Here is a 17,012-nt window from a genome sequence, read left to right as displayed (position 1 = left end):
TAATCAAAAAATCAAATTTGTGTAATTCAATGTGAGATTTCTAGATAGGATCTCTAATTACTCATACTTTATTAAGCTTAATAGATTCAATGGTATCAATTGTGTCAATTGTGTGGATGTACAGATCCAAAAATCAAAGATAGAGCTTCCATAAATCAAATATATAGTTCATCAACAAGTTAAAAATTTACAGGAGCTAGAGCCAACTAATTACTCATACTTATTCTACTTAATAGATTCAAAGGTATGTAATACCCCTACACAAATTATATTAATTTAAAGAACTATGCAGCGTAGGACTACAATTTACACTAGAAAGGGAAATATCCTTGTAAAGATACCTCTATTGAGTCTGATTTCATCGTCATTGTCATCAGTACTGGTCAGTTTTATCTCTCTCGAGCAGCTTGGTTACCATAGTATTCACCTCTATTGATTCTTTTTTCAATGGCATCGACATCAGTGTTGGTCTTTCTTTCCTTTTCATAAATAGGTCGTTACCATGACAATAGAGCATGGCTATATAACCATTTCGAAAAATTGTGTTAAGAAGGTTTTAAAGTATTGAAAAGAAATTTTGTTTAAGTTAGATAAAAAGAACGATTGGTCGAGTGGGCCATTGAATAGGCCACAATTAATAAACGAGGAAATTTTAAAATTATAATAATCAATAAGCATTTAATGAGACTAATGAGCTCCCCTTGGAGGTATTTCTTTTATGGAGCACTTATGCTTCCCTGTTCGATATCATATTATTAATCTCACTGACAGCGAAGAATTTCTTTAGCCGGTGGATCTGATGAAATTAAAAGGGGAAGTCTAATCATAGTCCTTCAGGCCCATATGTTGGAGTGCATACCTAATACGTGTAGGAGGCTAGAAATGAGGATTGGGGGGGGGGACTTGAAAAGGGGGCCAATACAAAAATGATAAACTCTGGAAAATATGTTCTCAGGTCTAAGATGAGATGGGTTATTTCAGTAAAAAGTTTACCCCCATACCTTTAAGATGTCATATTTTTTGTCCACGGGAAGACCTCAAAAGACCCGAACAATGTCGGCAAAAATCCGTGATCAATCTAAAAAATCTGACAAAAATTCATAAGCATAATTCAAAGGGTTTGAACTTCTAAAAATGACCTCATTAACATAGGAAGTTAAGTTTTTGTGGAGTAGTTCAGTTAAAAAGGGCTTTTGCGGAAGGACGAAAATCCGAAAAAGAGGATGAAAAATGAAAAAGAAAAAATCTACTTCATAAAATTTTCACATAAGTGAACCATGAGCTGAGGGCCAAATTTTGAGATTTTGTCAGATTCTACATAAAATTTGGGATCTTTTGGTATATGATATGTTTGGTAACCTCATTGAGCCAATTTTACCCCCAGCTCATGAAATAAAGTGATTCTTTTATCTTAGATTATTTCCTTTGAGAAAGATTTACAAAGTAACTGAAAGTAACCAGAAATGGGTGAACCTTAGCCATACAGGTCGTGAATACATCAGGGAGCTCTGTCTATTGTTTATTACGAACCATCTCAAATATGGCCCAATTAGATGTCTTTCTCGAAAAAGTTGAAGAGGAAAATTCATCAAACCCTCAATCAAAGACCAGAAAAGGCCTGAAGACTTTACAAAAGTTCATTTTCTTCAATATTGGGCTTTTCCAGAAAAAATCCGTTCATGGGAAGTGGAGGATATATTATTTTATTCATGAATTACCCCTGGACATTTTGATTTTTAACCCCCTGGACACGGGTTATACCCCTGGACAAACATCAAATCAACCCCGTGGACACAAAAAATTACCCCTGGACATTGGAATTTACCCCCTGGACATTGCAATTTTTTGGTATTTTTTCAATACCCCTGGACAATTCATCCTCCACCCCCCATGAACGGATTTTTTCTGGAAGAGCCCATTGAGTGGAATCAGCTTCTGGATTTGTTACCAAACATCTATAAATCCAATAAAAACAACATTGGCTTTAGTAAAATGGTTTTTCAAAGCTTATTTAGAAATGGGTTTTTGAAAAGCCTACAGCCTTTTGTCTATGATTGTAGGATTGTTGTGTGTGATAGATGGCTGGGGATAAATTGAGATCAGTCACAACAAATATGATTTTTTCTTTCATAATAAATCTTGACGATGAGGTATTGCTTGCTAAGAAAACTAAAAATACTTCATTATAAAAATAGGGTCACCTACGTGTACCCCAAGTAAAGAAAATGTAAATACATTGAAGTGTATATAAAAAACGAATCGTTGTTTAATAATCACTAGGTTTTGTTTTTGAATAAGAGTGATATCGTTTGCTTATTCATCAATTTTAGCTTTTTCACATTAGATTAAAACGGATGTGGAGAAAGATTGGTCAGAAAAAAATTAACAAAATGAACGAATGGATGAATGCATACATGAAAGATTGCAAATAAAAAAATGCTCTGTATTCACGCAGATAACGGATAGGAATAAATTTTGCGTCTACGTATATACGTAATCTTTCGAAAATCCTTTTGTTTAATAATTAGTCCTACGAAATATAAAATATACGATAAGTATATGCGTGCTTTTTAAAATGGTTCGAATGCTTTTCACGGGTATGTTGTTGGCCTAAAACATTATTCATTAGAGTAAAACCGAGTAAAATTAAGTCACGATCTTTTAGCAAAAGCCTATTTGTTGTTATTCACAGGTCAGGGCGAATTGCCGTCAGACGTGCAGGAAAAGTATATGCAAGAGGGGCTCATCCGTTACAGTTAAGTTTCCAATATTTTAGCCTTTACAAACTCGAACCTTACGTGTGCAGGCTATATAAACTAAAGATCGTGCTTCGAATGTATAACTTCACTTTATTATTAGTCTGAGTTGTTAAAATGGGTCAATTTTACTCTAATCTGATGTCTCTTCTACCATCAGTTGGGAAATTTCATACATCTTTGTGACATAATTCACGATATTACTCAAAGTTAAGAAGTTAAGACATGTTAAAGATTTTTGTTACTTGCATGTGTCTTGAATATTGTGCTGTTCTTTGGTTGTTGTTTTTTGAATATGTTTGAATAAATTTGTCGCCAGCATCACGGATCATTAGACACGACCTCGTGCCAATGTCGATTAACCGCATTTCGTCTTCCGCCCTTCCGCCTTTCAGGACAAATCTGAGGACGAGGCGTTACTTCCTCCACTCCCATCCAAACCAGCTGGATGTCGACCCAAAATTTGCTCCAAGAATTTGTTCCTTACTTCAAGCTCTTGTATTCTTGTCCTTAACTCTGTGTTTGTTCCAGTCAAATCTTTCACTAAAGTCATCATTTCCAGCTCTTTAACACGTCTGTTCTCGCGGGAACGCTTGGCGGCTTCGTTGTTACGTTGCCGCCTTGTCCAATACTCTTCATCTTTAAGCTCTGCAGGAAGGTTATTGATTTTTGATTTTGGTACAAGTGGCTTAGGATCGTATATATAGCCTCGTTTTCGACGCCGCCCTGGTTTTCCACCACCTCGCTTTTTCACTTTAGCAGCACCACCGCTATCATCCGAGGCGTTCGCTCCATTAGTGTTTGTAGCTACCCCGCCACTATTAAGTGAAATGAGGCCGTGCGCTGCTTGTGTTTTCATCTGGTATGATTCATCATAAACTTCTGATTTTCCGCTACTGTCAGAATCATGAGAAGAGTCATAATGTCTGGAAGACTCGTCGAAACTGGAATTCGCCGTCCCTCCTGTGATGTCACTTACCGGACTTTTTACTGGTTTTTCGTTAGTCGTTACGCCACTCGACAACTTTTGCTGTTCGTTTTTCCATAAACGCTCCATCAATAAGCTGTCAACGATGGCGTCTTTTTGGTCAGACGGTTCGTTTTCTTTTGGTATACATTCTTCTTCGTCAGTTCTTTCCCGACTTTTCGACTGTGATCTAGACTCCGTATCTTTGCGTAAAATGTCGGCACTTTTCGGCCGATGATCGATTTTTGGTGGACGATGATTTGTGCTTGCTACTTTTTCTTCCAACTTAACTAGTCTATCGAGACTATTAGTCCGTTGATACAAAGTTGATTGTTTATCTCCGATTTCTGACTCGTGTTGGTCACCTAGGACATCTATGTACGGCTCGACTGTGTCCTGTCGTGAGTCTTTTTTCGAGTCCTTTAATTTTCGCTCGATCTTTCGTTGAAGTATTAAATCTGAATCATCACGCCCCTTTGAAATTTTCGTTAAAGGTGGCATCACTATGTACCGAGAGTCGTTGGGATTTCGTCGGTATATTTGCGTCAGTGATCGTTCATGCTCGTCGTAACGACGTTTTAAAGATTCTTCAGACCGAGATACTTCATCGTGTTCGTAATACATGCGTCTTTCATGGGGACTTGCATGTCTTCTGCGAGATTCTAGATAGTCATTTTTTCTGTATAAAGCTGATAAAAGTTTTAGTTTTTCCTCTTGGCTTGCGTTTTGAAGGACCTGACCTTGGGACCTTGCGGCCGATGACGTATCACTTGCGTTCAATAAAGGTGGAACCATGTTTGAGAATTTAGTCAAATAATTTTTACTTTTAGGCGATGTATCCCCGCCGACCTTTTTGAAGAATTCGTCAATATCCATATAATTCCGCCCTTCTTTGGTACCAGGGTCCTGACGAGGGGCGTTCATACGAGTAGTGGGCGCTGGTCTTGAAATCGTTGTGGCGGGCATGTTATTGGTTATCATTCGTGGCTTATCACTAGGTGGAGAATGTTGGTCCATCTGAAAGGAAAAGTAAAATGGAAATAAAGAAAAAGTGTCCCAGCTGGCACACAACGTTCTTTCAACGTCATTTTAATGTTCAAAACGTCCATATAATGTTAGATGAACGTTGAAACAACGTTGTTTGGGTAGAACACTGTAGAAGTATTTAAGAGGATTAAAAATGCTAAATTTCGGACGGACATATAAAGATTTTATCCTACCAAGAGTAGATGGTTCAATTTGGTGTCCAAAAAGGGTAAACTGCTGGAACATGGGAAAACTATGTACTATTTTTGGAGCTAATTTTTCTCTATTTTATTGCACGAAACCTAAACATCTTTAAAAGGCTGCAACTTCCATGTTAACTATATGTTAACACTGGTCCAAATGTTTAAAGGGTTGAAATGATTAGCCATTGTTATTTCTATTTGTCAGATGTGTGTTCAACTAATACACCTTTTCGACCGTAGCCACCAATTGCCGCGCGGCCATTGTTTTGTCCGCTTTATCCCACTAAAACCGTCCCAGTCCTTTTTTTGCACCAATAGACAATAAAAAAATGCGTCAAAAAAGGATTGGGACGGTGGAACCAGGCTCCCCGAGACCTCATCTATAGTTGACGTTAGACTTTGAGAAAGATTGTCTTATTTTATGCCATTTGAAACCAAACAAACTCTAAGCCCCAGTAAGGCTCTTCACAGCCCCGGTGGAGCCCCCTCCCCCGCCCCTCTGGGAAAACTGGCCAAGATTACGCCCATGGTTTGAGAAATACCCCTATGATTTTAGCCCAACTAAAAAACTGAATTTGTTTTCATTCCCATTTGCAAATTAAATATGAAAATACACGTTTTCGACCGTAGGTGCAAATTGCCGTATAGGCACCCTTTATCTGTTTATCACCCTAAACGCGTCGGTCTTTCTTTCCGAGTTTTTTCCCACTTTAAATACAAAAGAAAAAGGTGTCAAAAAAGATTGGATATAGTTTAGGGGGTAATTAAGTATCCGCACGACTGCGATTGAAAAAGCGTAAACGCTTTTTTTTATAAGAATAGTGTACTCTAGCAGACTGTATCAATATCATTAAAAGGGTCATTTTGCAAAAAAAAATTTTTCGAAATTTTGCTATCGTCAGCAGAAATCAGCAAAATACGAAATTTTGCTATAAAGTGCTGATGTCAGCAAAATTTCAAAAAAAATTTTTTGCAAAATTATCCTTTAAATGATGTCTAACTTCAGTCCAAATTTCATGTTTCTATCTTTGGCCAAACTGGAGTTATTCAAAAAACAAGTTTTGCTGACGTCAGCATTTTTTAGTTTTTGCGGTTTTCGCGAAAATAAGGGCGTAAACAATTAGGTAACACCCCTACAGCGAAACTTCATCATGGTATCCTTCGTTGCAAATCATTGGTTTCCTCATTTTCTGCCGGCTAATGGCCTTCAAAAATTATGGTAATTTTCAGGTTTTTGAGACATGCCATAACTTACCTGAGATTGCGCGCTGAATAGAATATCAATTGGTCGGCACAGATCAATATATGATATCGGCCTGTGACAAAAGTAACCATGACGACAATCCAAGATCTTGGATGAAGTTCAAAGTTAATATTTTTATTCCCCTCGTTGAAAACACAACTTAAAAAAGTCATCAATGCTTTGTAAAAAGAGTCAGTGATAGAGAATCATAACATAAAGTCTGTCTATTATTTCGATTCAATTAAAGTGACATTTCCATAATTAAAATTGGTCTTCAGAGGTAATATATTCTTTGAAAACTTAACCTCTGATACTCAGGGTAAAAAATAAGCTGACGTCTGCAAACTTATTTTTTTTAAATAGCTCTAGTCCGACTAATGGTTTAATAATTTCGAGGGTAAAACAAGCACTATGGTTTAACTCACTAAAAGATTATGTCTACTGAAAACACATAATTAATCTTTCTAGTAATAGTCCCGCTGCTGAGATCGAAAAAAGTGGCTAGAAAACGATTTTCGTGACACCATAGAATTATTATTACTCTTTTAATAATTCTATGGTAACACACATCTTAGAACTAACTTTTTTTGGTGGAAACTCACAAATTAGTATATGTAGATTCCAAAATCAAACAGTTTCCACGATATTATCGTGCAAGTAACGAGTAATTGGCGATTTTTTGCGTTTCCAGGCAAAGTTGCAAGGCCTGGAAATTCATGATTTTTGGGGGGTTTTCAAATTAAAAAAAGACCTATATCACATGATAGAGCTCTTCAAACTGAGCAAAAAAGTGTATTACACTAAAGTCCCAACTTCTCTAGATCAAAAGTTATGGGCCTATTTGTGGTCAAAAAGGTGTTTAATTTTGCATAAATTAATGCAGATTGTGGGGAAATTCCCTGTTTTCCATCAGTTTTTGACCACAAATAGGCCAATAACTTTTGATTTAAAATAAGATTCTATTCTAATCGGATCTATTGATTCTTCTCTCGAAAGAAATGGTGTATATTTATTAATAATATGAATTCTAGAATTTTTGGCCGACTTGGTTTCACCTGAAGATAACTCGAAAGTTCAAATAATGTACTACAATTTCAAGTTACGTAACTCGAAAACAAAATTTGAAGAAAATATTTCGAGTTACAAAGCAACAGTAAAAAACTTTTTCGAGTTAAAAAGCCCACTTATGTCGTCATAATTTGAGACTTGTGACGTCACATTCGTCGTAACTCGGGTTTTTGTAACTTGGGTTTTTGTAACTCGAGTTTTTGTAACTCGGGTTTTCCGGGCCTCCTTTCGGTCGGGGTTGTGGACGGCAAAATATGAAATTTTTAGTCGTTTTTTTATGAAATTTGTCGTTCTTTTTGTCTATTTTTAGTAATACACGAATTGTAAGATAGAGCCTCTCTGAGCCAGGATGTGCTTATTTTTTCAGCAATTTTCAGCCCGAAATGGTCTTAAAGCACTTAAAGTTTGTAAAAGATGTATTGTTCTAAGGCTTGGGCGCTACAAAGCAGGGGTTCTTGGTTCGTGTCTTTACACCCTTTGTGCGCACTGTTTTTTTTTTGAAGAAATTGAATTTTTTTTGAACCTCAAAACTTTTAAACTGCCATAAAAGCTTGTAGCTTTTGACTTAGACAATTGTTTTGATACTATTAGAAAGCTATTTTTATACTCTTTCTATAAGCATTCGGCTTATGCCCCTTTGAATCAAGTGGTCAGGAGCTATGGTCTCAAGTCTGAAGTCTCAAGTATTTTGGCTTGTTATGGACGCATATACGCGTCCCTCGTGGTCTAAGGGTTAAAAGTCGTAGATTACTGGGTTCGAGTTTATAGACATTTCATAAGTTCCGTTTGGAATAAGTTGTCATAGCATTACTTTGGAAACGTGGCAACTGTTATTCAATGGTGTAGTTTAGTGTAATAAATTGAGATTTGTAAAGTGAAAGGGAGGATTGGTTTGATCGTGTATTTATTTTTCGTTAATTGCCATAAGTATGTTAACGTTTTAAGAACTATTCTATACAAACAAATTGTCCATTTCGCGTGAGAATATAATAATGATATTTCAATCTTAATTTCTTTACTTAAATTTTTCTAATTTTTTAATTTTTCATGTTTTTCATGCTGGGTCAAATGTCGAATCAATAAAACAAAAAAATTTCAGACGTTACTGAAAATAGTCTTTGTGTTTCAACCAAAATGCTTATAAAAAGATTTTGGTACATTTTCTCTTACGCTCAACCACGCTCAACAACAGCTCAAGGTGATTCCCCTGGGTTTCTATAAGAACGTTTACAAATAGGAACATGAAAGTTACTTATACAGAAAATGTTACCAAGACCCAAGAAGAGTTTGCGAGTAAACTGTTTAATGTTTCAGTTCTTTTGTTTGAGCATAACCTTCATATGTTTTTATGCCTTCATATTGCTCAGAGGTCAAAGAAAGTTTTTTTCCAATCCATAACCTGATTCTTACAGTAATTATATCTTAAACTGTCCCACAAGTCAAAAAATATGAAAGCTAGCAAGATTTAAAGTAGTAGAACGGAGTAAATGAGAGAGTAAAACATCAATATTTATAACATAGTTACGTATTTGCTGGGGATTTCCCATGCTTGTGATTTGCAGATATTTTTGGATTTATACGTATTATAACTACGTATGGCCTCTTGTTGTCTGCATAAGAAACGAGGATAACGAGGTCGTAGAAGACTGTAGGATTGTTTTCTTAATTATAATTGTGTATTTTGGGTTGAGCTTTCTTTTCTTCGCTTTTCTTTATTTACTGTACTACACGTTTTTTTATGAGAACATTCAAAATTTTTGAAGCCATCGGATGTTCTTAACTTTTTGAGTTTTAAGCCTAAAAATGTTCTTAAGATGTTCTCATTTTCAACATTTTGTGAGCACTTTTGTCCATTTTCTTAAGAATTGGCTATTTTAGAGTTTACCAAGCCTTAGAATGTTCTTTAAATTGTCCTTAACATTTATGTTCTTTCATAATTCCCCCAGTCGTCAAATCAATGGAAAATTCACTCATACTTCTGAACAATTCCTTAAGCCGTCACAACAAGAGGTCTGCGTGCAAAAACATTACAAACCGAATGTGATTCCCTGAGATCTCTTTCGGTTGTATAAATCACCCAAAAAGAACTAAAATTCAGTAGCAAAGTTTTAAAAATTCAAAAAATCAAAATAAAAGAATTTGAAAAATTGAAAAAAATCTCATTCCAAAAAATTAAAAGATATCAGTAAAATCAACCAACCAATCTTACGGTAAATTTTTTTTTTAAATGTGCAAAAATAAAGGAAAATTTCAAAATATCCAAAAAATCAAAAACAGGTTTCGAGTTTCCCAATAATATTTTATAATTGTGTAATCGCGCTTCCCCACTATTTTTAAGTTGGATGGATTTCCGAACTGAGGTACTCGAAGAATTGCATGCAAAAGAGATATTTTTCTGAATTTTCCTAAGGGCCTGTAAGGGCTCCCAAACGTCCTAGGGAACTTTTTGACGAAAACATTTTGGTGAATTTGACGAGAATAAATTTTTGCAAATTTAGACAAAATTTGGCAAAAATTAGTTCTCGCCAAAATTAAATATTTAACTCAATCGCCAAAATAATCATTTTTGGGTATTTTGCCAAAATAACCATTAAAATTCATTCAATTCATTCGCCAAAATAAGTTCTCGCCAATATTAAAAATCTTCAAGATTTTTGCTGCTTGCCAACATTAGCCCTCGCCGAAATAAGTTCCCTTAATGTAATTTTTGAAAGGATAGGAAGGGGAAGGTTATTTTGAATACACCTTACCATAGGTCACGCAACATATTTTATAATTGTGTAATCGTGCTTCCCCACTATTTTTAAGTTGGATGGATTTCCGAACTGAAGTACTCGAGAAATTTCATGTAGAGGAGATATTTTTCTTAATTTTCCTAAGGGCCTGTAAGGGCTCCCAAAGGTCCTAGGGAACTTTTTGGCGAGAACAAATTTTTGCGAATTTGGCGAGAACATATTTTTTGCGAATTTAGACAAAACTACTAGTAAATATTCTACTCATTCGCCAAAATAATTATTTTTGGGTATTTTGCCAAAATAGCCATTAAAATTCATTCAATTCATCAAAATTGCTCAAAATAAGACAAAATAGAACAGATTAGACTGTCATTCGCCAAAATAAGTTCTCGCCAATATTAAAAAATTTCAAGATTTTTGCTACTTGCCAAAATTAACCCTCGCAAAAATAAGTTCCCTTAATGTAATTTTGAAAAGGGCAGGAAGGTAATTTTTGTACTTAATTTTCCAATTTGTAGAAAAATTAATTTCGAAAATGTACAGTGGCTTAAATTAAAAATGAAATGAAATGGACCCTTAATTGTCATTGAAGCAGGATAGTAATAAGCTCAAAGGCTTCTACAGAAACTTTATATTCGTACTAAATTTATTAATTTTCCGGTCTATTTTTGTCCTTGTATATTTTGACTAAAAGTGACCCTTTTTTACTGGCAAAAAAACGGTGAGAAGACATTATACATTAAAAATAATGAGGAAACTTTGGACAATAATTGGTTATACTTTTCCGCAAACAACGAGATTTGGTCGAGGTTTGGTTAGAATTTGCCAATATCCTCAAGGAAAAAGTCCAACGGTTAACAGTATAGGGAACAAAAATACGTACTAAACTCGACAGTTAGTTTGAAACTACTCAATCTTAAGCAAGACCTGGAAAGTGAATTTTATCAAAAACTTATGTTTATCATATTTTTCATAAGTTTCGATATTCTTATTAATTTAAGTGAAATTCATAAAATTTATTGACTATGTAGTACTGCCAAGTCACAGACACAAGTTAGTGAGCGGACTCTCCCTGAACAAGAAAAATCGACACGAAGATTTTTAGCATTGCGTAATGACTCATTAAAACATTAAATATTCTTAGCGTCTGGATAACCTATAGCGTACCAATTTCTAGCCCTTAAATTTTATCTTTATTAGTCACTAAGATTATGTAATGTTTTGGAGTCATTGCGTAATGCTTTTGCTGCTTATTTCTGAAGTCAAAATGATTTCGTCTTAAATTCATTTTCTTTTCAAAAGCAGTAGAAAGAAGCGAAAACATAAGGTTTTATCTTCAAATTCTGAAATTGATTTTTCACTATGACCAGAGCTCTTAAGATCATTGAAATAAAACTTTAAAGATAACTTTTATGTACAAATAGTATGAAGTAAGCCCTGAATAATAATGTATTAACTACTAACGAACAAAACTTGATTTAAAAGCGGGAATAGCTAGCCAAACGACATTTGATAGTTTGAACAGTCAACTTGATTTTCTTTATGTTGAACCATATAGACGAACCCACAGTCTGCGGCCGGGTCAGAAAATTCGTTTTTGTTTGAAATTGTAATTAATTAACGTGTAAAAGCAATTAACGCAAAGGAGGATGGGATCTTAAGTTGTACAAACTAATAAATTTTGTGCAGATTATTTGTTACTATTTATAGATTTGGTGCGTTGTGCCTTTGGCACACCCCCTTCTCACAGACCTGGTAAGATTCTTCAGTTGGTGGGGGTGAAATCAACGGCCTGAAATCTCGATGTGGATTGATTGATATTTATATTATTTTTTTTATGGATTGGAACTAAATTGTTTTCGAGCCAGAAAATAAAATTCATTGGGAATGGGAAAAATAGCACAATATTTTGCAGTGAGAATTTGCTTATCAGATTATATTAAGCTGGGACAAAAACAATTTTGTACAATTTTCCACTGGGGACGATATTTGGGCCAATTCTTCCACTGGAAAGCTGTCCCAAAGGGTCTGTGAGAAGGGGGTGTATTAAAGTCTATTCACGATAAGTGTGCACTCTTTTTTCTTTTACCTATAACTTTTGAAGGAATTCTCAATTTTTATAGATATGGTATAGTTGGAAAGATATAAGTGAGTGGAACATTTTGAAATAAAAAAATCTTTGAAAAATTTCTAAAAACGAAGATGAAAATAAAGAAGAAGAAAATGAAGATCTTGCAGAAAAGTGCTATAACTTTCATTTTAACTGGAGAGATTTTTTGATCTTAGGAGGTCATCAGTGTGAAGAAATTTCACTATGTATAGAACAAGCTTAAACAAATCTCACCAGTTCACTGACACATTGTATCACCGCAACAATCAAAAAAGAAAGCCAGCTGCTCTACCAATTCTCATCCACCAGGTTTAAAAGAAATAATTGAAGTGGCGGAGACTACAAAATCACAAAATAAACCTAATCTGTCATCTATTGTCCCTACTACGTACCCCATGGGATGATGTAATTTCCATTCCCACTCTTGTTAAGAGAACGTGTACATGTTTTTTTTATAAGAACATCCGAAGTTTTTGAAGCCTTTAGATGTCTTTAACCTTGTTCTATACACGTTTTTTTATAAGAACATCCAAATTTTTGAAGCCTTCGGATGTTCTTAACTTTTTGGGTTTTAAGCCTAAAAATGTTCTTAACATGTTCTTATTTTCACCATTTTGAAAGCATTGTTGTCCATTTTCTTTAGAAATTGGCCATTTTAGAGCTCATAAAGCCTTAAAATGTTCTTAACTTTTTCCTAATATTTTTGGCCATGTTCTTATATAAAAAAAACGTGTACATCATGGTTTTAAACGACAGTACACGCGATAAGAGTAATTTGTGTCATTCGTTGTGTACAACATAAATAAACGTGCCCTAAGAAAAACGTGTATTGAAGGTGTGCAAAACTTAAAAAATTGATCACTCTCACACATCTGAGTGAATAAACATGCCATGAATTGTTGCTACCTCTTCAAGGGTCAGTCACTGATGTATATTTGATGTCGATGTCACGAAATTTGGTCCGGCATAATAATCACGTAATAGGACAATCTTTTTTTACAATCTAAGGCTGTGTGTGTTGGTTTCGTAAAGTTATGTCGGAGTTATGTAAGGATAGCAGCATTGATCACCATCGCTTGACTTTTAGTAAAGTAATTGTTGAATCACTTCAAACTCAGTAATTTAATGTCTACCCCGACATAATCCTAACAAAATGGACATTTTCTATCCTTTTGTTACTTGTTTACCCATGTCTCACAGACCTGGTGGGACTCAAAGTACTCTTTTTTCTAACAAACACATTCTTTTGCCAGTAGCGTAGCCAAGCCCGGTGGAACAACCGTAAAAAAGGGAAGGTTGAAGGCTAATATAAGATAAAATTCACTAGGAATTCGAGTGCTCAAAAATGGAGAGGCTCAAGCTGGTGGGTCGAACAAAGCTTTGGAGGCAATTTTTGAAAGTTGAGATATTTGCGCCCCCTTTCAACAGTAAAATGTCTTTGTAAAATTGATGTAAGCGAAACAAGAATGAAAATTTTTGGGTATTTTTATCTTTTTAGCTAAAAGCTTTTGATTCTATGGTGTAAAAAAGTTGGCAAAGTTGCGCCAAAAAATTAGTACTTTGAGGCGCCTTTTTTACCCAATATTTTTAAGGGAACTCTCGTATGAATGACATGCTGAATTAACATATAAAATTAACAACTTTAATTAAATCTTCATTTTTAGACGTACACGTACGCTTATGTTTTCTATACTCCCCACGTCAAAAGTCGCATAGCAATTATCGCTTCTTTATAATTGGCGTGCTTCAAAACAACTTTTGAATGGAGGGATAGACTTAGTCTACAAAATAGGCAGCTGCAGCCCAGCTGGCACACAACGTTGATTTAACGTTCGTCTAACATTACACGCTTTTTTTATAAGAATACACTTTATAAGAATGTCCATGATGAAATTGGCCAAAAAATTAAGAATAATGCTAAGAATCGTGGAATTTGGCTACTCAAGCTAAGAATGCCATTTTTAGAGCATTTTCAGTTATAGATTGCCAATTACCCCAAAGTAAGGCGTAATGAGACGTATGTACTAAATGTTAAATCTAGTCTGAATTAGGATCCTAACCTAAGAATGCTGTAAGAATATTTTAGGATGATTTTCCCAAAAAAGTTAAGAATATCCATGATGAAATGGATTTAAACCACTCTTATAAATAAAGCGTGAACGTTAGATAAACATTGAAGAAAGTGTTGTGTGTCAACTGGGAGGGCTATAGGTCTTACTACTCTTGAGGGTAGCAGTTTTACGCTCAAAATGAAGTAACCCAACTGGCACACAACGTTGTTATAACGTTCAAATAACGTTATTTGGACGTTATGAATGTCACATGGACGTTGTTTTGACGTTGTGTGCCGTCGGGGAAGATATGACATCCTAAGAAAGACTAAGAAAAATTTTTGTGCTTCCTGAATTTTAAAGATACGAGAAAACTCAATGACTTTGTAAAGGTCTAGCTAAATGGACGCTTTGACAGGGGACAAGCTCTAGAAACACCTTATATATTATAGACTAGTTAAGCCTGCTCCTCACAGAAAAGTCACGAAATTAGTGATCAGAGGCGTCTTTTTGCGCCCTTTGTATTTCGGCGCCCTCCAAAAAAATCGGCCGCTGCCACTACGCTACTGCCCTCAACCTTATTCAAATTCAGAATCCTTTTTGTATAAAAATGGTGTTTTTTTCATTTCATCATTGATTTTTGGAAAATATCATCCTAAAGTATTCTTACGGTATTCTTAGGTTAAATTCAACCTAAATTTTACATGTAATAGACACTTGAAGCATAAAATGGCATTTTTGTAAAATTATATTGAACCTTACTGGGGGATAATTGGCAATATACGTAAAAACAAGCTCTAAATTTGGCATTCTTAGGTTCAGTTACCAAATTCCATGCTGATGATATTCTTAGCAAATTTTTAATTTTCTGACCAATTTCATCAAGAATATCCTTATAAAGTATTCCTTTAAAAAAAGCTTGTACTGTGGGTGTGTGGGTTTAAATCGAGTTATAGAAAAAGAGTTTTGTTGTGAGTTAAGGAAAACTATGATGATGTACCATCATAGGAAAATTACAGGAAAATTGTGGGCCCGCTTCTTTAAATTCTATAGATATGAAAAATGTATAAAGTACAAAATAGCTCCATTTCATTTCGTTTCTTAGCGAATTTCAATTTATCGAGAAAAAAACGTGCGCGATATCACGTATATTCTTTAGAAGAAATTTTCGTGTTTTGTAAAATAGTTTTATGAAAATAAATGCACTCTCATATAAGGATATAATGATTAAGCTTTCCTAGATCCAATCTCAAATAAAAATACTAATTCTACGGGTTTATTTCGAAATCATTCAAATAATCTTACAGTTGCGCTATAAAAAACATGAACTTCGCAAAACATTGTGTTTTTATGCTCTTAGGAGATCGCTCAAAAATGATTTTTGGCTACATTTTACTTCCCCTTTCCCATAGCCCCTCTCATGACCTCCCCGCAATCTTTAGAAAAGTGAATGATCAATATGTGAACTTTTACAACATATCGTGTTCGCTTTATATAGTAAAAAGTTTATTAAGTTGTATAACATAACCTTTACCCGGCTATATTTATGTAAGTTGGAAAGTAAAATGAAATGATAAAACTAGTTTTATATTTTGACTTCCCAGACCCGTCCCGAATGAAACTAATTCAAAAGAATGATAGAAATTGTTTAGAAATCAGTTCTACTTACTATATCACATGGTAGAATTCAATAATCTTGAAGTTTGATAGTTTGTTTGGTGTATTTTTCCTATGGCTTGGCCGTTCAATTTACCTTGTTCGCTCACCATTGATTCCTCCATTCTGTACATCACGTGTACATTCATTAAGGTGATTCCTTATCACCATAACAGCCAATTGTTTAATACGCGATGATTGGTTAACTTATATTAGGAATCCCCCTCTGAATGCATCTATTATTATGCAACGTTTCCGTTATATAATGTAAGTTTTAAGTTATCTAACATAACATTTATGTTATCTAACATATAGCTAAGGTTGTATAAGTAAGAGGGAAAAAATGTTATATCTTTTTTACTATCATTCCTTGTGTGTGCATGGTTGTGAGTGCATAGTAAAGAACAAATATCTGCCAGGGGCTTGAGACAAACATCTTCAATTTTTCACCAAGTAACATTTTAGCGTTTCACCGCAATGCTGGTGTCTAACGACAACATTCAATTACCCTGTCTCAGACACCCCTGTCTCAGTGCCCCGGTGGAACCTTTTCCCTCAGTGGGGATGAAAATTCCTATCGAAATTGCAATGGGGATAGAAAATCTATTGTTTCCAGCTCAAAAATTCCAGTAGGGATGGTTTTGGAGTCCAATTTTTTCCATTCAATTTTCAATGGGGATAGAATCATAGGGAAATTTCCCAGTGGGGTTGAAAATGTAGGGTATTTTTTCCACCGGGGACGATTTTTTAGCCTATTTTTCCACCGGGGCGGGGGTCCACCGGGTCTGTGACACAGGGGTGTTCTCAGTGACCCGTTGGACCCGTTATATGTAGTCAGAAAACTCACCTTCATTTCATTTTCCTTCCCGTTAGCTTCTTTAATATACACGTTTTTTTTTTTATTAGAACCCAGTTTATAAGAACATTGAGGCTGAAATTCGTCGAAAAATTAAGAACATCGTAAGAAAATGCCCAGCCTCAGTTTGGAAAAATATGACAAGAAACTACAATTTTTTCCTCTTTTCAAGCAGTTTTAACTCACTTAGGCGTGGATTTTCTAAAATCAAGAGTCAAATATTGTCCAAATTGTACCAATTTTATATGCTCTTTATTTTGCATGATATTGTAGATTTAGAGTAGTCTGAAAAATTAAGAACGCATCTAAGAACATTTAAGGCTGAAAATTGCTAAAAAAAT

General features: G+C 34.9%; 1 protein-coding gene across 1 annotated transcript; it reads right to left on the bottom strand.

Moving 5' to 3' along the window:
- Positions 1 to 2,668: 2,668 nt before the first annotated feature.
- On the bottom strand, positions 2,669 to 15,943 carry LOC136812684 (uncharacterized). The gene is made up of 2 exons (XM_067069212.1): positions 15,829 to 15,943; positions 2,669 to 4,740 (listed from the first exon to the last, which is right to left on the bottom strand). Exon 2 carries the CDS (start codon positions 4,738 to 4,740, stop codon positions 3,148 to 3,150), a length of 1,593 nt encoding a protein of 530 aa, XP_066925313.1. The 5' UTR covers positions 15,829 to 15,943; the 3' UTR covers positions 2,669 to 3,147.
- Between the last annotated feature and the right edge of the window lie 1,069 nt (positions 15,944 to 17,012).

The sequence above is a fragment of the Clytia hemisphaerica genome, unplaced genomic scaffold (genome assembly GCF_902728285.1).
Source record: "Clytia hemisphaerica strain Z4C2 unplaced genomic scaffold, Clytia hemisphaerica genome assembly, whole genome shotgun sequence".
Classification (NCBI taxonomy): Eukaryota; Metazoa; Cnidaria; class Hydrozoa; order Leptothecata; family Clytiidae; genus Clytia; species Clytia hemisphaerica.
The sequence above is the reverse complement of the archived record's forward strand: the minus strand, read 5'-3'. Positions and strand labels throughout refer to the sequence as shown.

Bases quoted from the DNA above. Each gene is read 5' to 3' on its own strand.
- LOC136812684 (XM_067069212.1), bottom strand. From the start codon at position 4,740: ATGGACCAACATTCTCCACCTAGTGATAAGCCACGAATGATAACCAAT.